The sequence below is a fragment of the Rhinatrema bivittatum genome, chromosome 9 (genome assembly GCF_901001135.1).
Source record: "Rhinatrema bivittatum chromosome 9, aRhiBiv1.1, whole genome shotgun sequence".
Lineage (NCBI taxonomy): Eukaryota > Metazoa > Chordata > Amphibia > Gymnophiona > Rhinatrematidae > Rhinatrema > Rhinatrema bivittatum.
The window spans coordinates 20,468,260-20,491,594 of NC_042623.1; the positions used below are offsets into that span (position 1 = coordinate 20,468,260).

The following is a 23,335-nucleotide window of genomic DNA, read 5'->3' on the forward strand; positions in this document are numbered from 1 at the left end:
GTCCCCCTCCTCCATGACCCTTTGTGGCAGAGTCCTCTTTCCGTTGAGAGGCCTGCCATCGTGCATGCATTCCTTGGAGATGCTTAAATGTCTCTGTCATGTCGCCTCTATCCTGCCCACATAGGTTTTATGATGAAGACCGTTGACCTTTTTTATTAGCTGCCCTCTTGACCAGCTCTGTTCAGTTTCTATCCTTTTGGAGGTGTGGTCTCCAGAATCGTTCACAAGACTCCAAATGAGGTCTCCCCAGAGACTTCTACAGAGGAACCTCCTTTTTTTCTATTTGCTTTTCTTCTCCCTGTGTACCCAGGCATCCTTGTGGCTATTGCCGTCGCCTTCTCTACCTTTTTGGGCATCTTATGATCCTTTGATATGATCCGACCCAGTTCCCATGCCAGTTTTGTGCACAGAAGGATTTCACCCCCTAAACTGTTCTGTTCTCTTGGACTTTTGCAACCTGAATGCATGACCCTGCATTTTGTAGCATTAAATTTTAGCTGCCAAGAGTTGAGCCCATTCCTCAAGCTTCACTAAATCCCAACTAATGTTTTCCATACCTTGCAGGGAGTCTATCATGTTTCAGATTTTGGTATCATGCACAGAAAGGCAAACCTATCCCATCAGCCCATCCACAATATCGCTGAAGAAAATGTTTAAGAGAACCAGACCGATCCCTGTGGTAACCCCCTTCCCTCAAAGTGAAGCCCATTAACCACTCCCCTTTGCCGCCTCCCACTCAGCCACAGTTTCTAACCCAGTTACTTTATGGGCTACACTTAGGGTGCTCAGATTGGAGGTAATTTTCAAAAGAGTTACACATACTATTGTAGCAGTTTTCAAAAGCCCACTTACACAGGTAAAGTGCATTTACACGTGTAGAACCCAGATTTAAGCGTGTAAATGCTTTTTTAAAATCAGGCCCTTTATTTATAAGTTGCATTCGTACAAAAGGCATTACTACACTTCCATAAGAAGGAACACAAACCACCACATCAGCTATAATAAGCGATGGGACACATCAAGGGCCAAACATGAGCATCATCATCATCATTCTGTAGCAAGAATTCACCAGCTTTACTGAAAAGAGATTGCAGGAAAGAATTCAGGACACGAATTAGGCTCTCTCCATTTCAGAGAAATGCCCAGGGAACAGCTACACCTGTAGCATTTCGCACGGCAGGCATTAAAAGGAATTTATTTATATACGTAAAATAGGGAAAAAAAATATATGATGAAACGTATCTGTTTCACCGCTTTTCAGAAACCCTCACCTTTTAATTGTTTTTTAACTGGGGGTAACACCGTGGAAGAGATGGATTTCACCATTTTCTACATTTCATAAGGAAAGCCTTCCGAGCAGGCGTCCGCAGGCTTCCAAAGGAAAAAAAAGCCATTTTTACCTTTTGTCCTCTGACCAAAACGTTTTGAGAGCCCCGGTCACACACCTGAACATTAATAATTCGCGCGCCTCCATTCTGCGCACGCTTTCGCGCGTGGGGGGGGGGGGGGGGGGGGGAAAGGAGGTGTTCCGGTGGAGGCGGAGTTTGGATTTCCACGCGCGCCTTGGATTTTTATAAACGTCTGCGCGCACGTCGGACCCGCACAAGCCGCACCGGGCCAGGAGCAGGCTCGCTTGGCGCTGGGGAGGAGCCCGGGCGCCGAGAGCACCCGTGCACTTTCACTTTGGAAACCCATGGGAAGCCTGCGGGTGAAAAGTATTCCTGCCTGTCCAACTTTCTCCCTCCGAGGGCAAGCGTCACGGTTGTTCCCGCAGGTAATCCCAGTGCTTCACCCGAGGACACGGGGGGGCTTTACGACAGCTGCTCACCCTCTATCAAAGCAAAATGCCAGAGCTCTGCTTTACTGGTGCGAACCTTGCTGGGTCAAAAGTACCTACAGCATTTACCCCACCGTGGGGAGTTGGAATTATTGCCCCCATAATGCAGATACACAAATCCTAATAGATACCGAATAAAACATCTGACAAACCGATTGTGAGCGATGTGAGGGAAAGGAAAAAAATGTACGGGGGTGGGGGAATAGAATTCCTTTCATAATAAATCTCTCCTGGTTTTCTCACACGGCTCCAGTGCTCTTGTACCACAGCCCCAGCTCTGCCCCTCTTCCCGCACACCTCCATGACTTTTCTCTCTCAGGCCCACAACCCCCACCCCCGCCTCCAATAGGTGCAGTTCCCCCCAATCCCCACTTCCCACCCCAAGGTAAGATCTGCCATTCCCCCACCTTTCCCCATCAATCACCTCCGGGTGAGATCTGCTTCCCCTCCCCATCCCCTCGACTCTGGCTGCCGCTGCCCTTCTTAGTGCAGTTTTGCTCTCCAGGGTGGCGGCGGAGGAAATAAAGTTTCCTTTGGCAGGCAGGAGGATCAGCTGCCCCCTCCTGTCACCGCCCCCTGCTGGGTAAACAGGAGCTGCAGATGGATGCCCTGTGCTGCCCCCTCCGTTAAATTGTGGGTAAGCTCCTGGGACTGCAGGCAGCAGATGTTTCACAGAGGTGCGGGAATAATGGTCTCCTCTTCTGCCCGGGTTGGGAGGGAGGGAGGGGATCAGAAAGCAGCGTGTGAGGCCCTAGAGCAAACATTTTCGCTCACGTGCGAATTTCACATTGTACTGCCTGCACTCCCCTGCTACTTAAGGGGTCCAAAGCAAAGCCAGTGAGTATATCCAATGGGAGTCCCCCTTCACTCTGTATCAGGCGTTAACTAAGACTTGGGGGGATGGGCGACCCAAAACCCAGAGGTATTACAGACAAGGGGGCCCAGTAGGGTCCCGCACACTCACCAGTACTTTGTGCCGCCCGGTGAGGTTAGGGGACTCGCAGAGCAGCTGGACATCCGACACGGTGACCATGCAAGGCTTCTCGCCGATCAGCACGGTGTAGTTCAGCTTCACGTTGCCTCCAGCCACGGGCGGGATCAGGTTCTTGCCCTATGGGATCAGCAGGAACAAAAAGGACAGGAATGAGCTCCTCACCAACTCTTCCCAGCCAGAGGAATGGCTTTTGGGTTAATGCACTTGATAGTTACCGCTTAATTATTTAAAAACAATTCTTTCTGGACTCATTTACTGTAAATTAAGAAAAAAGTTAATCTGATGACCAGGAAAGACATCTTAAGATTAAATGCCCTCCCCTTCTGAACCGCGTCCTGGAGGCGCAAGGATGTAAAGTGATTTGTCCAACGTCACGGAGAGAGAGTCATTAGCAGGAAGGAGTTGTAAACCCATAGCCCAGGACTTCTCTCGAATTACAATCTAATAATCTGACCGCTCAATCTCTGTTCCTCCCTCGGGACCACGGAGGCCTCCCCGGGGCCCTCAAAGACCTTAATTGGTCTCTCATTCTGCTGCACTGTGCAGACCGAGAATGTGGTGTCTTGCAGAACCCAGCAGAGAGGACTTGAAAACTGAAGGGCGCAGAACACATTGCTCTTTCCCCCTTGAAATCTGTTCTACAAGACAGGTTATCCCCTTTTCTCTCTGTGATACTCATTCCTCCTTCTCCGAGGCAGCAGCAGGTCAAGTTAATCCGTCCCAGCAGAGTAATCTGGCCCTCCACCTGCTTTCCCTCCCCCGCCCAGAGTCACATTTTCATAGTAAAGTCCCTGTATAAAAATAAGGATGATGTCCCACGAAAGAGCCTGGTCCCAGGACACTCAGCTTGCTCTGAACGCCCCGATGCTGAGAAATGACACCGCTGATATTCAGAAATCAGCGAGATGAATCCTTAGCTTTTCTGAGTTCCCTTTATCCATAGCCCTCGCTCACCTTGACTTGTGTTCAAGTCACCGGCAGACTAGGAGTTTTTTTTGTTCTCTGTAAAAGTCTATAGCTCTCAGTCATTACTATCATTTCTCAGTACCACTGATTCATCTACCTGCCCAGCACCTGCATCACTGGTATGCAAATTGAGACCCCCCCCCCCTCCCTCCTCTCCAGCTCCGCCCCTCTCTTTCGCTGTCTGCTACCACACACTACACCCGAGCTCATCCTGCATGCTCTCCTACCACGCATCTCAGCTACGCGCTTCCCATGCTTCACAGTATTTCCCCGGCCTTGGACGGGCTTTTACTGCTAGTACAATGGAATAGGGATGTGCAGAGGGACTCCATACGTTGCATTCATGATTCGGATTCGTCGGGGAGCAGATACGTTGCATTCGGCCGTATGGCGCCCCGATGCGTTAATACGGCAATTTTTATTCGTGTCCCAGCTAAAATTAAAATTAACTATAACCCCCCACCCTCCTGACCCCCTCAAGACTTACCAAAACTCCATGGTGGTCCAGCGGGGAGTCCGGGAGCCATCCCCTGCACTCTCACACCTTCGGTGCCGGTTTCATCATGGCGCCGATAGCCTTTGTCACAGGGGCTACCGGTGCCATTGGTCAGCCCCTGTCACATGGTCATCGGTGCCATCTTGTGCTCCTACCATGTGTCAGGGGCTGACCAATGGCACCGGTAGCCCCTGTGACATAGTATGGGCAAAGGCTATCGGCGCCATTTTGAGTACTGACATCGGACGGCCGGAGTGCAGGAGGTCGCTCCGGGACCCCCGTTGGACCCCCAGGGACTTTTGGCCAGCTTGGGGGGCCTCCTGACCCCCACAAGACTTGCCAAAAGTCCAGCGGGGGTCCGGGAGCGACCTCCTGCACGCCGGCCGTCCGATGCCAGTACTCAAAATGGCGCCGATCGCCTTTGCCCATACTATGTCACAGGGGCTACCGGTGCCATTGGTCAGCCCCGTCACATGGTAGGAGCACAAGATGGCGCCAATGGTCATGTGACAGGGACTGACCAATGGCACCGGTAGCCCCTGTGACAAAGGCTATCGGCGCCATGATGAAACCGGCACCGAGGGTGTGAGTGCAGGGGATGGCTCCTGGACCCCCCGCTGGACCACCAGGGAGTTTTGGTAAGTCTTGGGGGGGTTCAGGAGGGTGGGGGGGGATTTGTTTACATTTTTATTTAGGTGGCCGTATAATTTGGCAAAGATTCGTGTATTCGTGGGGAATCACGATACATTTCGCTTCCCCACGAATACTACGAATAGTGCAATATACGTTGCGGATCGCCAATACGGCAAAAACGAATGCACACCCCTACAATGGAACAAGGAAGACAGCATTCAGGCCTGAAAATAGTGCTCGAAGAAGCAGCAAACAGCCGCAGCTTTTCATGCATTCATTAGAATCTCAGAGAATATCAAAATGCTGGGGGGGGCTCTCTCTCTGCCCCTACCCACCTTCAGTATGATGGGTGTCCCTGGCTTCAGTTCCAGTATTCCCGTAGGGCTGAAAAGTTCAAACGTCGGGTCAGGGTAGTAGGTGAAGTTGGTTTTGTTCAGGATCAGCAAAGACTGGACATCATCCAGGATGAAGCCAAATTCTTCTGGACGTTCTGTAATGTCCGGCTGGTGGTGTGGACCCAGAGCCAGCGCTGGAGCTTGGCAAGTCATCTCCGTAGAGTTCAACACCTCACATATCTAAAGTGGAACAGAATCTCAGATAATACAGGGATCTACAGGGAAGCCCACCGCATGCCAACGCGACATCAGCCACTAGGGTACGTCAACTAATACTGTGCTGTTATTGTTATTTGTTAAACATCAAATTACATGATTTAATTTATGCTGATTTTGTTTACACGTTGATGTTTAACAAATAACAATAACAGCACAGTATTAGTTGACGTACCCTAGTGGCTGATGTCGCGTTGGCATGAAACTGGACTGCAAGATGTTTGCATGCCTCTAGGGGCGGACACTGGATTCAGAGCCATGCACGGGACCATTACTAACACACGGTCACACGGCACTGCTCGACCAATTACCCTTCTCAGACCATGTTAACAGGCAAGAACGAGGTAACGTATGGAGGAACTCCAAATCCATTAGAAACGGGGCAAGTAAATATCATGATGAGAGTTGAGAAATACCACATAGTCTGGCACAAAGACAAGGTTTAAAACCAGCTTTAGCAGGAGTGCCTTTTAAAGCAATGTGAATCAAATAAAATTTAGTTTTCAATATTAGCAGAACTTGTCACTGAATTCGAGGAATTCTTTTGCCATTTTAGAGACTGATCCATCAAGACCTTTTCCCATAGCCACAGAATGGGAGCAAAGCTTTCGTGAACCAGGCCTCCAGTATTTAATACTCTCCATAAATTACACAAATTACAATTTGAGTTTTTTTCACCCTAACCATATGTTCAGTATTTTTTTTTTCCACTTAATTTAAAAACAGGGAGGGTAATCTTCGAAGGCATTTCCACGGGTAAAACAGTGTTTTTTACCCACAGAAACGAGGCTGTTATAAAATTGCCCCCTGCTCTGAAGGTATGTGATATATGCAGAGGCCTTCCCAGGGCAGGAAGGGGGCTGGGGGCAGGGTGTGCACTTTACGCCAAGGGAAGGTAACTTTCAAACAGGCACAGGGTGCACTTTGGCGCGTGTATGCCGGGGGCGCAGGCCCCCAGATATGTGGCCATTTTATAACTTGCACGTTATAAAACAGCCCGGGCACACGCACATGAAGCGCACAATTTTAAGCGTGCGTGTGCCCAGGTGCGTAAATCAGGTTTCTACCATGTTAAGTCAGGATATTTTAAAACCGGTGCGTGTCCACGCCAGGATCGGTTCATCAACTAGTTCGCCCAGTGTTGAGCCAGCTCCTCCATACCCCCTTGGTTTAAAAGCCTGCAGCACTCCCAGTCACCCCAGACCCTTTAAACCCTTCCAAAGTGGCTGCTTTTCTTGTATTTTTACAGTTACACTTCCTACGCAGCAGAGAACCTGGGTGCGCACCAGGCGCGTGAGTATTTATGCGCACATCTCTTGGACATGCCCCGAAATGCCCACGCCCACACCGTGACCCTTTTTTTTTTAAATCGAGCGAGATGGACGCCCCTGGGCAGCTTTTAAAATTCGGTCGGCGCACGCGGGCCCGACTTGTGTGCACATTTTTCATTTTCAACACACGCATGGAAAACGTCCTCAGAAAACTTCCCTGCACACAACAGGAGATGCAATTTGATGGGATCATTTTTAAAGCCAATTTATTTACACGACTCCCTATATAAACAGAATGACCCTCCTCCCCCACCCTTCAAGTTGGGTAGTCAAAAGGTTATTTATGCATGGATGGTGAAAGTTTTTCCTTGCATAGATCATTATAGTGACCGGGGGAAATCAGAAGCATCGGTGACCAAGAAAACCCTTTCAAGAAACAGAACAAGACAGAGACAGGAAATGGATGACGCTCTTCTGCGGTACAATACATAGCTCCCAGCAAAGTCATTCTTGATACTAAAATCCCAGACATGAGAGTTGCTGAGCTCTTACAGAACCAAACAAGTCCTACTTATTGAATATTCACATTCATATTAACCTTTCCATATTCACATGGGTGACATGGGACATTAAAGAGGCAATTAAATATTTATTCACAAGAAGTTGCACTATAAATCAAAGTCACCAAGCCGGCATTTGCGTCTTGACTGAAGAGTTATGATGTAACCGCGATGGTGTGGCAAATGCCACAAGACATTTAAAACCTGCAGCTAGTGAGAGGGCTTGCTTAATGTAAGTGCCACATTAAAACAAATGATTTTGTAACAACTGGAGCTCTGCATTACTGAGGGAGTTCACATTACGAGAATGAAACAGTCTCGGTTCTCTTCTGCGTTTGCTTATTTCAGATTGACAATGAGTAGCAGATACAACACGATGACCATTTTGTGTCACCTCCGGGTAAGCTGATGATGACCCAACAAAGCAGCACGAATTAGGCTGGTAGGGGTTGATTCCTATACGAACCGCCATGCTGGGTCGGGCCAAAGATCCAGCGAGCCCAGCACCCTATCTCTGACAAGGGTCAGTACAGGAGGTACCTGGCAGATCCCAAACCGTAGAGCCATTCTTTGTTTGCCCACTCCCCCAGGGATAAGCGCTGGTTTCCCCGCGTGCACTTGGCTAAAAATTGTTTATAGACTTTTCCTCCAAGAACTTGTCCAAACCCCATTTAAACCTGGCTATGTTTATTATCTGAATTTGAATAAATAAACAAACTAGGTTAGATGCTTTGACCACATCCTCCTGCAACAAATTCCACAGCTTGACGGTGCATTGAATAAAAAATGACTTTCTCTGACTTGTTTAACGTCTCCTAGTCCTCTCATTCATGATTTTATAAACCACTCTCACTTCTCCTCACAGTCCTTTTTTCTCCAAGCCAAGTTGCTCTACCCCACCGAGCCTTTCTTTATAAGGGAGCTGTGAAACTTTCAGACCAAGGTTTGAATTCTGCCTTTTGTCACTGTGTCCCTTCATCTCACTGGGCTCAAATTTGAACAACAGAGACCCAAGGACCTTGCAAGCATGTGACTAACCATTGATAGCACTGCAAATATTTTATTGCAATCTGCGATGACCACGGGCAAAGCGTTTACAGAACAAAGGCCTCAAATTCTGCTCTCTACACTGCCCAGCATCGCTCCAGTCTCCAGTTTTTCATGGAACGGTTCTTTCTAGTACTTCCTGTGGGTATAACATATAGAAACAGAGCAATACCTTGCGTCCATATGTAAAAATAGGTGACAGCTATTGCCATGTGATTCTGAGCAAACTCAGCTCACCAAAATGCAGCAGAGTCTGGAGAAAGACCAGTTTGGCACAGATCTATTCCAAATCTCACTTTGTTACACAAATTTGTATTGTGTTTTGTTGTTTTTTTTTTAACCCCCAAGCAGCACACAAATCTGAGAAATCTCATCTGGTCTTACAGAGTTTTGTGATCTTCCCTGGAAAGGATGCTGAAGTTTCACCCCCAGTAGACATCCCCAAGGTCCATAAAAACTGTGGGAAACGGAGCGGTGTCTCCCAGGCTGGAGACACAAAGCCACACCGACTCCGGCCTTTTCTAATGCAGATAAAACTTTATTCCAGTTACAGCACTTCCTGGGCCTACCTGTGCAGTACACGTCCCACTCCCTGGGCTTTGGGTGGGGGGCCTCCTGAACCCAATTGGGCTTACGCTCTCCAGACCATCCCCTGCCCACAGAGCGCTCTCCCTCTGTGGGATTTAAGATGGACCAGGACTCTAGCCTGGTCCTGCACATACAACAAGGGGGGGAAATGGGGTCGCTCATGAACAGCTTACAGCTCTGACTCGCCGTCTCTTGGAGCTTTCTTGACCTGACTGAGCAAAGCTTTTCCCAGGGAATGGAAAAGAAGCCTCGATAAATCGGATCCTCGTGCGTTTATGAGCTAATTGTAAAGCCACAGAAGGACGAGGATGGGAAACCCAGGTGGGGAAAGGGTTGGGTCTGACTCCAGATCAGAACCTGTCCGGGAGTGCAAGCAGGGGCTCATGCTGAGAGCCCCAGCCACCAAAATAAAACTACGGCAAGAGGAAAATAGCCTAGGGAGCACATTCAATAGCAAAATCCATTGCAATACAACAAGTCCAGTTCTGTGCAGCAGTCCACATGCTGACAACATAGCAGATTCAGGGTCTGCTGCCTGGCTCCCAATACTTTCTCAGTCCACAGTCCTCGCTTCCTGTGCCGCGCTGAAGACATGATGCTGATTGTTTCCCCGCAGAGATACCGCAGCCAAAAAATAAGCACGGTGGCCTGAACAGGACAGATGTGCCTGACCATAAAGCAGGGGATTGCTTCAAATGGTGTTCGAGTAACTACATTCCCAGCTGCTGTGGGGAAATATGAAAATGCTTCCAGGTTTCTGCTCGTTTTCAGACTGCGGCTACCGTTCCTTAGCTATTTGGCGGAGCCGATGAAAAGACTTTCGTGGCCATTTGGGGTGGTGGGTGAAGGGAAGGGGTGGGGTGGGAGGAGCGGAGTAATAGAGGCATTAGAATTAATTCAGTCGAAATCAGGTCAGAAAGAAAGCAATTTAGAAGGAGAATTAAGAAGCTGCCAGGCCAGATGTGGCCTTCGAGGCTGCTGGATGGGATTTCATTCCTTGTCACAGAAAGCTCTGACCCTGAGTGCTGTCAGCTCTCTCCTTTGTGTTACCAGTGCACAATTTAAAGCAGCAGACCAATGATGAATTTTGTCTCTCTCCAGCGTGCACTGCACTTGTATGCGATATCTCTTAAGAAGCGAGCAGGAGAGAAAAGGAGGAGACAGCTTCATCGGCCACTGAAAGAGGGGAAAGTTTTTTTGAATTTTGTATCTGGGTTTTATCTCTCTCTCTTATAATTTATTTATTTTATTTTTATTTAGCGTTTTTCTATACCGGCATTCGTGATTAGAAACCACATCATGCCGGTTTACATGCAACAAGGGGTGAGAACAAAAAACGGAACATAAACAAGTGCAAAGAGATCAAAAGTTACATTACAACAAGGGTCTTAAAACTGGGAAGAGAATTAGAATAAGAAAGCCGAGCAGTTAGGATTACATTATTTACATTATATTGCAATTACAAATAATTATTTGTAATTACTTAAATAGTGTTGTATTTAGGACTCTATTATCTCCTTTGCTATGCTGTCCCACACCTTGAGTGCTAGGCTGATAAAGGCAAGTAAAAATTGGTACAAAGATAACAATTTCAGTGAACCTTTAGAAGGAGAAAGTAGAAAAAATAGCCAAAGCTTTGAACTAGGAAAGGGGACTTGTCTGATGAGAGCAGAAGAATAGAAACTTAACTGAAAAAGAGACATGAAGTGACTGAAAAGCAGCCTCCCGGGTCTGCGACTCCCAAAAACAGTGCCAGTTTTGTGAGAAAGTGAAAGACAGCCTTAGGAAGCAGGCGGCCAAAGAGAATTTGGGGCATTGTGAAATTAAATTTCAACCTAAGAGACCAGGAAGCAAAGGAGCAGGAGAAACCAGGGAGGACTCGGGTCACTCTGGCGTGTCTAGGGTCAGCCTCAGACCCATCAGAAACCACAACGAGGGTCATTTGATCAAAATTAGGAAGAAGTCCCTCCCAAGCAGGAGGATATGCAAAGTTGCTTGTCTGTTTCTCGGTGCAACCGTTCGGAGGCTTGGAGCGATGGGGTCTCATGGCGCAGTTTATCCGAAAGGTTTGTTTTGCACAACGCACAACGTACCCTTGCTTATGAACCTCATTCATAAGCCAGGGTACGCTGGGAATGATCTCAGGCTCTCACGTTTACTGATGCCCTTTTTAGTACTTGCACTGTGCCAAACAGAGCTTCCTTCTGGAGTTCACAGGGGGTCAATTTTTTTATAGGTGCGCTTGGAAATTCTTCTTAATCAGGTCATTGGGACTATTTCCGTATCTTTCTGCCACATTTTCTTGGTCTCTGATTGCATCCCTTGGTACTTAAGGATCTTCGTTTTCTCCATACGCTCCACAGAATGATCGTTGGGTGCTGAGACCTCTATCAGCAATGCCATTCTTGTGTTTTTCTCCTTCACCACAATATCTGGTTTTTCTAGCATCGATCTTCCTGTTGGTGAGTATAAGAATGCCCCAGGTGATCACAACTTCTTCATTCTCTTCTATTATGGTTGGGTTCCCAGTGTTTGCTTGCTATGTTGATGTTGCAATGTTTTCACAGTTTAATTCCGACACCAGTACGTCAAACCTGCTGTTTCCAGTTCTATTCCGCAGAATCCGCATTTGTCCATTTTAACACTCTTTTCTGTGCTCGCTGTGAGCGTGATCCACTATCCTGTGCTGGAATTATCAGTCGCTCATCTACTGTTGTGCCAAACTTTGATCTAAGTGGGGTTTCAGAAGTAGCCCCCTGTGCTTCCCACTTTTACTTCTGCTAGTTATCCTTCCTTGCTTGCTGATCTGATTCTTTAAAGTGTTTTTCCTCTTTTTTTCCTAGTTCTGTGGCTTCTTTCCCTTCACGTGCTGGTGGATTTTCAGTCATTCCCTCTAGTCACTAGAACAAGTGTCCAACCTTAAGGACTGAGGCTGATGATGCTTGCTCGCTTTCGTACTTCTGCACTGTTTGAGCCTTTGGGTCTGTTCATACCATTAAATATACCTGCAGGCCTATTACAGTAGCTCCATAGGTGTTACCTCCTTCAGCCCTAGGGATGCACAATTTTGGCAGACACTGGGGCTCTTAGAGATTACCTGATGGGCGTGGAGGAGTTTTCTTGTTTCTACATCCAGATCTTCAACATGTTTAAGGGGCCAGCCTACTATTACAAAACTGTATGATAGTACAGGAATTGCAAACTTGTATATTATTCTGTGCTGTTCAATTACACTTCAATAATCTGTTTCATCATCCTACAGTATTCTTTACTAATCTTTTCTCTCACTACTTTATGCCAAATTTCTCCACCTTCCTCTATTCCTAGATATTTGCCCTCTTAATCCTTTTCTCGACTCTTCAGATCTTACTCATTTTATTTTATCACAACTGGACTACTGTAATGCCCTTTTCCATGGTTTGACATCAGCTCAAGTAAGGAGATTACAAATGGTACAGAATACTGCAGCCAAACAAACTTTTGGAAAAACGAAATATAATCACGTAACCCCTTTATTATATGAACTACAGTGGCTTCCAATATCACTTAGAATACAATATAAAACAGGATTCCTAACCTTCAAGGCTCTGCGCTGGGGAAGTAAATCGTACCTTTCTAGTCTGATCACTCCTGCCAAAGCAGGTCCCCTATTACGTTCCTCTCAACAAAAATTGCTTACTGTAACCTCTCCAAGAGAAATTAGGTGAGAGGGTACTACAGATGTCAGTTTTTCTTATCTTGCCCCTAGCCCTTGGAATTCTCTTCCTTTGGATCTACTTTTGGAGAAAAATTATTTGAAATTCAGTAAAACCTTGAGGATAATTCCTTTCTTGCATGTTTTTCCATCCAGCTAATTTGTTTTAGATTATATTTATTTAGTTGTTTGTTTGGTTTTTTTTGGGGGGGGGGGGGGTATATTCTGCTTACCATGTATTTTTTTATTTTAGTATTTAATGATTTATTGAGATTAATTATTACTGTGATTGTGATTATGTCTGACTTATTTTCTCTTTTATTGTACATTTTCAATTTTTTTAAAATTGATTTTATTCTGTTTTAGTTAAATGATGCATGAATCATTTGTTTTGTCTTCATCAAATGATTTATGATTAGTTATTATTTTATTTTATATGGATGTATTAGTTATCTGTAAGAACATGCCATACTGGGTTAGACCAAGGGTCCATCAAGCCCAGCATCCAGTTTCCAACAGTGGCCAATCCAGGCCACAAGTACCTGGCAAGTACCCAAAATCTAAGTCTATCCCATGCTACTGATGCCAGTAATAGCAGTGGCTATTTTCTAAGTCAACTTGATTAATAGCAGGTAATGGACTTCTCCTCCAAGAAATTATCCAAACCTTTTTCAAACCCAGCTACACTAACTGCACCAACCACATCCCCTGGCAACAAATTCCAGAGTTTAATTGTGCACTGAGTGAAAAAGAATTTTCTCCGATTAGTTTTAAATGTGCTTTTTCCTAACTTCATGGAGTGCCCCCTAGTCTTTCTATTATCTGAAAGAGTAAATAAACGATTCACATCTACCCATTCTAGACCTCTCATAATTTTAAACATCTCTATCATATCCCCCTCAGCCGTCTCTTCTCCAAGCTGAAAAGTCCTAACCTCTTTAGTCTTTCCTCATAGGGGAGCTGTTCCATCCCCTTTATCATTTTGGTAGCCCTTTTCAGTACCTTCTCCATCGCAACGATATCTTTTTTGAGATGCGGCGACCAGAATTGTACACAGTAATCAAGATGCAGTCTCACCATGGAGCAATACAGAGGCATTATGACATTTTCCGTTTTATTCACCATTCCCTTCCTAATAATTCCTAACATTCTGTTTGCTTTTTTGACTGCCACAGCACACTGAGCCGACGATTTCAATGTGTTATTCACTATGACGCCTAGATCACTTTCCTGGGTGGTAGCTCCTAATATTAAACCTAACATCATGTAACTATAGCATGGGTTATTTTTCCCTATATGCATCACCTTGCACTTGTCCACATTAAATTTCATCTGCCATTTGGATGCCCAATCTTCCAGTCTCACAAGGTCCTCCTGCAATGTATCACAATCCACTTGTGATTTAACTACTCTGAATAATTTTGTATCATCCGCAAATTTGATTACCTCACTCGTCGTATTCCTTTCCAGATCATTTATAAATATAGGGATAGATTTTAAAAGGTTGTGTGCGGGCGTACATGTGCGCGCGCTGGGTAGCGCGCGCACATGTAGACCCAATTTTATAATCTGCGTGCGCAAGTTATAAAATCTGGGGGTCAGCGGGCGGAAGAGGATGCACAATTGTGCACCTTGCGTGCACCGAGCCGCACAGCCTTTCCCCTTTCGGAGCGGCCTCGGAGGGAACTTCCATACCCCCCCACCTTCCCTCCCCCCCCCTACCTTTTTCGTCTTTTTTTTTTTTATCTCCAAACTTACTTCAGCCCTGGGGCTGAAGTAAATTGCGCGCGCCGGCCAACTGCCGGTGCGTGATCCCTGGCCCAGTAGCCGTGCAGAGGCCTCTGGCTATGCTCCTGCCCCTTTTGTAAAGCCCCAGAACTTACACGCGTCCCAGGGCTTTACGCACACCGCTGGGCCTTTTAAAATAGGCCCGGCGTGCATAACCCTTTGAAAATCTGACTCATATTGAAAAGCACTGGTCCCAGTACAGATCCCTGAGGCACTCCACTGTTTACCCTTTTCCACTGAGAAAATTGTCCATTTAATCCTACTCTCTGTTTCCTGTCTTTTAGCCAGTTTGCAATCCACGAAAGGACATCGCCACCTATCCCATGACTTTTTACTTTTCCTAGAAGCCTCTCATGAGGAACTTTGTCAAACGCCTTCTGAAAATCCAAATACACTACATCTACCGGTTCACCTTTATCTACATATTTATTAACCCCTTCAAAAAAGTGAAGCAGATTTGTGAGGCAAGACTTGCCTTGGGTAAAGCCATGCTGACTTTATTCCATTAAACCATATCTTTCTATATGTTTTGTGATTTTGATCTTTAGAACACTTTCCACTATTTTTCTTGGCACTAAAGTCAGGCTAACTGGTCTGTAGTTTCCTGGATCGCCCCGGAGCTCTTTTTAAATAATGGGGTTACATTAGCTATTCTCCAGTCTTCAGGCACAATGGATAATTTTAATGATAGGTTAAAAATGTTAACTAATAGATCTGAAATTTCATTTTTTAGTACCTTCAGTACCCTGGAGTGTATACCATCCGGTCCAGGTGATTTACTACTCTTCAGTTTGTCAATCAGGCCTACCACATCTTCTAGGTTTATCCTATTTTCTTCTGTTGGATCCTTCTTCCAATTTTTAAATGAAGATCTTTTGGCTAAAATAGCCTCTTTCACCTCACCTTTTAACCATGCCAGTAATCGTTTTGCCTTCCTTCCACCTTTCTTAATGTGTGGAATACATCTGGACTGTGCTTCTAGGATGGGTTGTTTTTTTTTAAACCAATGTCCATGTCTCTTGCACAGTTTTTACCTTTGTAGCTGCTCCTTTCAGTTTTTTTCTATTTTTCTCATTTTATCTAAATTTCCCTTTTGAAAGTTTAGCACTAAAGCCGTGGATTTGCTTACTGTCCCCCTTCCAGTCATTAATTCAAATTAGATCATATTATGATCTCTACTGCCAAGCGGCCTCACCATTACCTCTCTCACCAAATCCTGTGCTCCACTGAGAATTAGATCTAAAATTGCTCCCTCTCGTCGGTTCCTGAACCAATTGCTCCATAAAACTGTCATTTATTCCAACCAGGAACTTTAACTCTCTAGCATGTCCTGATGTTACATTTACCCAGTCAATATTGAGGTAATTGAAATCTCCCATTATTGCACTACCAATTTGGTTAGCTTCCCTAATTTCTCTTAGCATTTCACTGCCGTCTCACCAACTTGGCCAGGTGGACAGTAGTATACTCCTATTACTATACTCTTCCCCAACACACAAGGGACTTCTACCCATTTAGTCTCATGCAGGACCTTTATCCTGTTGGACTCTATGCCATCCCGGTCATAAAGCGCTACCCCGCCTCCCAGGTGCTCCTCTCTGTCATTGCGATATAATTTGTACCCAGGTATAGCACTGTTAAATTGGTTATCCTCCTTCCACCATGTCTCTGAGATACCAATTAAGTCTATGTCATCATTCACTGCTATACATTCTAATTCTCCCATCTTACTTCTTAGACTTCTGGTATTAGCATACAAACATTTCGAAGTGTGTTTTTTGTTTGTATTTTCATTCTGCTTTTTAATTGATAGGGATAAATTGGAATCTTTTAGCTCAGGTGAGTTTTTAATTACAGGCACTTGGACTACGTTTCTTATTATTGGAACCTCACTGTTGGGATGAACATGTTTTTTTTTGCTTTCTTGCTTTATTGTACATTGGTTGGGCTACAATTGGAAGATATACAATCAATCACGTGTGTATAAATAAATAAATATGTATATACATCATCCTGGTCCAGTTATTTTGTATTGCAATCTGCAGTCAGGGAGATGTTTTCAGTTTTTCTTAATTTCCCTTTAAGGAAAGTTGCCTTAGCAGATTTGTCCAAGCAAAATTTCATCCTGATGTCATCTAAGAAACTCTTCACTTCTCAGAGTTGTTTTACTAAATGAGAATCACAGGGACTTAGAATTTCAAATCAGCTGCAAATACTAAGTGAGATATCATTGGTAAGAGATTGGTCACTCTATGATTAAGGCTAATTCCAATACTCATGGAGTTAATTAGAGTACTCAGCAGATTTAACGCCAGACAAAACAAAAGTGGTGACAGGGAATCTCCTCGAAACATTCCTCACTGGATCTTAATGTTAGAGATGATGTGTTGCCCCATCCTCATAATTCAGATGGCATGTAGTCCGCCACATTTTTATGGTGAATCTGATATACTCTATCAGTACAGGGTTCACTTTGTATATTTCAAGGCAATTTATTATCCAAGAGTGTGGGATGCTATCAAAGGCTTTCTTATAGTCAACACACAAAAAAATGGTTTGCTGGTATCTCTTTTAAAGCATTCAAAATAGCCACATCAAGAATGTAGATACAATATATTGTATGTATATACATATATAGCCACATCAAGAATGTAGATACAATATATTGTATGTATATATATATATATATATATATATATATATATATATATATATATATATAGTCAATCTTATAGTCAATCGATGTTATACTGTGGTTTTGGCTATTCATATGGCTAATGATAATGGCTTTATTCAGCATCAGTATTGGTATTCTTTGTGATACCTGTCATGGTTATCATTAGAAAGCAAGAGAAGGACATTCAGTTAATCCTTAGCCTCACCACTATGGAAGCAGTGCACCAGCTCGAGATCAATCAAGTGTCTTTTATAGTTTACCCACAATTACCCGCAAAAGGATTGAGTTTTAAGGACTGAACAATAAGGACATGCCCAAGAGCCTTAACTCAATAAAAGGCTTTAATAAGCCAAATATACAATAGAAGCAAAAGATCCTGACACACCAGTACAGTAAGCTAATTCAGACCAGTCACTGCTAAGTTCTAGAGTGCATCATAGCACCGTATCGCATCAGAACCACAGAATGATTTCTCTTTTATCCCACTGGGGAAAGGCAATCAACATCAACAGAATTTAATCAGGGTTTATTTGTGCTGCCATAAAAAAGAAAAAAAAACAGGAGGAGGGAAGGTCACTGCTGATTCTGACAGCTTGAAAAAGAAGACAAAAAAATCTTAAAAAGAAAGATATCTCGGGAATCCTGCCAACACATGAAAAGAAGAGGAAAAAAAACACCAAGAAGCCTGGGCCAGTCTAACAGGTTATCAGCAATGTTCTCAGATGCCTCACTCTTTTATGTCACTACATTCAGATTGTTTATTAGGCAAACCTCTAGAGTGGTCATATTCATAACACTTATTAGACTAAAAAAAACGTGCATATATATATTTGTCCATTTAATTCTGTAAGACCAATGCCAGAACCTCTAAGTGCAATGTATTTAAAGGTAATTTAATTTAGGGTTTTTCTAAACTTCCTTTAGTAGTTAATTTAACCCATCCAAAGCAGAATATGGCAGTGGAGCAATCAAATATTCACAAATAAAGCAACATACAAATATTGAAATGATGCTGGTTGATAGGGAAGGGCACATTTGATGGTTAGTGAGCCATTAGGAGAGTCTGCTTTGGGCCCTCAAACTAGTAGGTATTCATAAACAGGAAACGCCTTACCGATTTGTATTTCTCACAAGAACTTCGGTATATAAAAATAAAAAATAAAATAAATAAAATAAATAGTGACCTGAGATAAGAGGCAAATGGTGTTAAAATTGCAAGCTCCTGTGGCTATGGACTATTCTATTGATTTTAATACAGGTAGCCTTTGCAACCAGTCCTGTTTACCATTCTGGGGCTATACTGTTACCATAATCTGTCAGATTAAAGTGTTACAGTTTCTCTAGTTCCTTTTGCAATGCAACATTTAATTTAATTTAAATTTTGAATTACATTCTTCCTTTTGTGACTGGTCAGCCACTTCAAAGCGGATTACATTCAGGGACGGCAGGTATTTCCCTGTCCCCGGAAGTCTTACAGTCTTAAGGGCCTGATTTCCTAAGGCTTTTCTCTCATTCTATGCCTATGGGGAAAAATGCTTAGTAAAGGAGGCCCTGAGCAGTGGCGTAGCCAGAATTGATTTTTTGGGTGGGCACAAGGTTAACATGGGTGGGCTGTAGGCATGCAGGTCTACTAGTTGTTTTTTTACTGATAAATAATGCCAAATTATGCAGCATAGCATTCACATCTACACCTAAGTATGAGGTTTACTTAATGATACAAACATAATTCACGGTGATTTGTGGTACTTTAGCCTTCTTATTATTACGATTTTATACACGGCTCCTACCTGTCCATAAATTTTGAGAGAGCGGTTGCGTTGCTTATATTTAAATTGCTAACATCTCAAAATATAGATATATATTTTTACCTTTGTTGTCTGATCTTTGTATTTTTCTAATCAGTTGGTCCTGGTCTCTTTTTCCCATTTTTTCCCTTATAGCTCATTTCCTAATTCCTTTTCAGTGTCTTTCTTCTATTACTGTCTTCTTCCCTTCCACACACACACACACACACATACACGCTTTCTCTCACAGACTCCCTCTCACACACTCAAGCTGTCACTCTCATATGCTCTCCCCCCCCCCCCCCCCCCACAAGCTCACATTCAAGTTCTCACTTTCTCACCCCTCCCCAGGCTTATATTCTTATGCACACACAGACGCACATCCAGGCACCCATTCTCACCCACACACATAAACCCAGACTCCCATTCTCACCCACAAACCCATGCTCCCAGTCTCCCATTCTCACCCACAAACCCATGCTCCCAGTCTCACCCACACATATTCAAGCTCCCATTCTCATCCATACATATACACATTTAAGGTACTATTCTCACCCACACATACACACATTCAAGCACCCATTCTTATCCACATATTCAAGCTTCCATTCTCACCCACCCACACAAACCCAGGCTCTCATTCTCACCCATATATACACACATTCAAGCTCCCATTCTCAACCACACATACACACATTCGAGCTCCCATTCACCCACATATTCAAGCTTCCATTCTCACCCACATACACACCCAGGCTCCAGTTTTCACCCACACACACTCCCATTCTCATCCACACATACACATTCAAGCACGTGCACAGCTTCCGCTTTCTCCCCCAGAGCAGGAAGATCAGCTGCCTCTCCTGCTGCCACCGGCCTCCTGCTATCTTCGGGCGTCGGGCCGTACTGCCCGCCAAACTTCCCGTCGGGGGGGGGGGGGAGCGGAAGCGCAGCGCACAACGTCCGCTTCCTCCCTCCCCCCCCAAGCAGGAAGATCGGTGGGCAGTACGGCCCGACGCCCGAAGATAGCAGGAGGCCGGTGGCAGCAGGAGAGGCAGCTGATCTTCCTGCTTTGGGGGAGAAAGCGGAAGCTGCGCGCGGCGCTTCCGCTCCCCCCCCCCCCCCCCGAACAGGAAGACCGGTTGGCCATACGGCCACAGCAGCGCTTCCCCGTGTGCCGTGATGGCGTGCGAGGCGTGGGTTCTCTTGTTCGCTGTCGCGGGGATGGGATCCCGCGACAGCCTTGCAGTTCCGGTGCCAGTTGGGTGGGCCTGGGTCTAAGTTGGGTGGGCACCTGCCCACCCAGGCCCACCCGTGGCTAAGCCACTGGCCCTGAGTTTTTACCTGAGCCAAAGGTCAAAACTGCAAGGTCAATAAGCTCACCCTATCTTATTACCAAGAGCTTCTCTTGTACCAATCAGAAAGCACGATTCACTTCCCAGCATTCTGAACTCACAGCTTTACGTAACGATTAGAATGCCATGATGAATCCATTGAGCCCAGCGTATGAACATAAGAAGTTGCCATACTGGGTCAGACGAGGGTCCATCAAGCCCAGTGGTCAATCCAGGTTACAAATACCTGGCAAGAACCCAAATATTAAATAGAACCCATCCTACTGATGAACTATATTTCACTTTGTTATAGGTGCCCATCTGTAAACCGTTATGATGGTGAATAACTTAATGACGGTATATAAAAACTCTTAAATAAATAAATAAATAAATACTAATGCCAGTAATAGTTTATAGACTTCTCCAGGAATTTATCCAATCCTTTTTTAAACACAGCTACACTAACTGCACTAACCACATCCTCTGGCAACAAATTCCACAGCTTAATTGTGCGTTGAGTAAAAAAGAATTTTTTCAGATTTGTTTTAAAGGTGCTATTTTCTAACTTCAAGAAGTGCCCCCTCTTCTATTATCTGAAAGAGTAAATAACTAATTCACATTACCCGTTTTAGTCCTCTTATGATTTTAAACACCTCTATCATATCCCCCCTCAGTCGTCTTTTCTCTAAGCTGAACAGCCCTAACCTCTTTAGTCTTTCCTCATAGGGGAGTTGTTCCATCCCCTTTATCATTTTGGTTGCCCTTCTCTGTACCTTCTCCAGTGCAACTATATCTTTTTTGCATAGTATTCAAGGTGCGGACTCACCATGGAGCGATACAGAGGCATTATGATATTCTCCATTTTATTAACCATTCCCTTCCTAATAATTCCTAACAGGTTGTTTGCTTTTTTGACTGCCGCTGCACTCTGAGCCGACAATTTCAATGTGTTATCCATTATGACGCCCAGATTTTTTTCCTGGCTGATAACTCCTAACATGAAAATCTAACATTGTGTAATTATAGCATGGGTTATTTTTCCCTATATGCATCACCTTGCACTTTTCCACATCAAATTTCATCTGCCATTTGGATGCCCAATTTTCCAGTCTCACAAGGTCTTCCTGCAATTTATCACAATCCGTATGTAATTTAACTACTCTGAATAATTTTGTGTCATCTGCAAATTTGATCACCTCACTCATCGCATCCTTTTCAAGATCATTTATAAATATATTAAAAAGCACCGGTCCAAGTATAGATCCCTGAGGCACTCCACTGTTTACCCTTTTCCACTGAGAAAATTGACCATTTAATCCTACTCTCTGTTTCCTGTCTTTTAACCAGTTTGTAATCCACGAAAGGACATCGCCTCCTATCCCATGACTTTTTAGTTTTCGTAGAAGCCTCTCATGAAATTCTGAAAATCCAAATACACTACATCTACCAGTTCACAGTTATCTACATGTTTATTAACCCCTTCAAAAAAACGTAGAAGATTTGTGAGGTAAGACTTCCCCCGCCCCCCTACGCACTGAGGAGGCCACCCGCCCGCACGTGTGCGAACGGATATTAAAATCCCGTGCGCATTCGCATTTTATAAAATGCGTGTGCCGACGCACGCATGTTATAAAATAGCCACGTCCATGTGTGCGCGCCAGGAACTGCGCGCACATGGACATGCGCGGGCCTCTTAAAATTTACCCCATAGATAGTCGCTAGTAATAGTATTAACATCTCCGCTACTCACGTTAATATTCTCTACTCCATTGTGCTTGGCTCGGATCCAAGGGTTCTGGATGATATCCAAGTGTGTTCCCCACACTGATATGGGGGTGTTCCCACTACAGAAAAATAAAAGGAGCCATGTGAGAGATTCTGAACTAGGATGGGAAAGAGCTGTTCAGCACTAGACAGGAAACGTAGGGCTGCCTTCTGTGGGCAAAGACAAACACTTACAAGAACTGAAATAAAAATTATGTAAGACACAATGAGTGTCTCCTCCCCTACAAGAGCCTTTCCTTAATTTTCGCTCATCTAACGATACCGTACTCATTGGGGAGTCATTATAAAGGAAATTTGGTTCTTACCTGCTAATTTCTGCTCCTCAAACCCACAGATCAGTCCAGACAAATTAGTTTTTCTCCTACCAGCAGATGGAGACAGAGAGGAAAAGCTTTACTTTACCAGTGGTACATAAGACGGTGTGCCACCTGCAGTCACTCAGTCTGCATTTACCCAAGCTAAAAACAAACCAAATAACAACAGCTCCCGCGCCTGACTAACCAGGGGAAAGGCAACTCTGACCTGGAGAACACAATCTAAGCTGAGGAATTGAAACACTAAACAAGACAACATCTGATATATATATATACATACAGAATGGTGCAGTCTTCCCAAACCCAGGGCGGGTTTCTGGACTGATCTGTGGAACTCAAGGAAAATTAGCAGGTAAAAACCAAATTTCCTTTCCTTATTGCCTCCCAGATCAGTCCACACAAATGGGATGTACCCAAGCTTCCCTAAAATGGGCAGAAACCTGAAAGGCCTGCTCGCAGTACACTCTCACCAAACTCTGCTGAACCCAGGGACCAGATATCCAGCCTGTAACGCTCGTGTGTGGCTCTTCCCTCGGTCTGGACTGTGAATTACCCCTATGCTTGGAGTGGAGAGTTCCACATGAGACAGGGTCCCAGTCACCCCAATACCACAATTCTGTGCCCTTCCCAAACAACCTCTCACTTGTGGCACCACAGATAAAATCATCACACCAGAATAAAACAGTAATTAACCCTTTTACTAGTATTGTGTAAGTAGACAATAAATCCAACCAGAACATTAAATGGGAAAAGTACAGTAGTGAAGTATAATTTAAACTTGCACTTTTCATATTTTATATCAAGCAATGCAAAAATAACACTGGATATGGCCTGGTAGCCAGGCAACCAACATACTCATATGGACAGGAAAAAAAAATATATATAAGGAACGCTAATAGAGAAAAGTTGGGGGGAAAAGCAGTGAGTACATAGCTTTCAAAAATTGTCTTTATCCC

At 44.5% G+C, this 23,335-nt stretch overlaps 1 protein-coding gene across 1 annotated transcript in view; it reads right to left on the reverse strand.

The window, feature by feature from the left end:
* PLXNA4 (plexin A4) overlaps positions 1–23,335 on the reverse strand; it is a 970,847-nt gene that overhangs the window by 157,757 nt on the left and 789,755 nt on the right. Inside the window, exons 17-19 of the mRNA XM_029615156.1 lie at positions 22,031–22,124; positions 5,262–5,501; positions 2,802–2,948 (exon numbers count right to left, since the gene is read on the reverse strand). Of these exons, the coding sequence (XP_029471016.1) occupies positions 2,802–2,948; positions 5,262–5,501; positions 22,031–22,124 (481 nt within the window). The remainder of the gene's footprint in view (positions 1–2,801; positions 2,949–5,261; positions 5,502–22,030; positions 22,125–23,335) is intronic.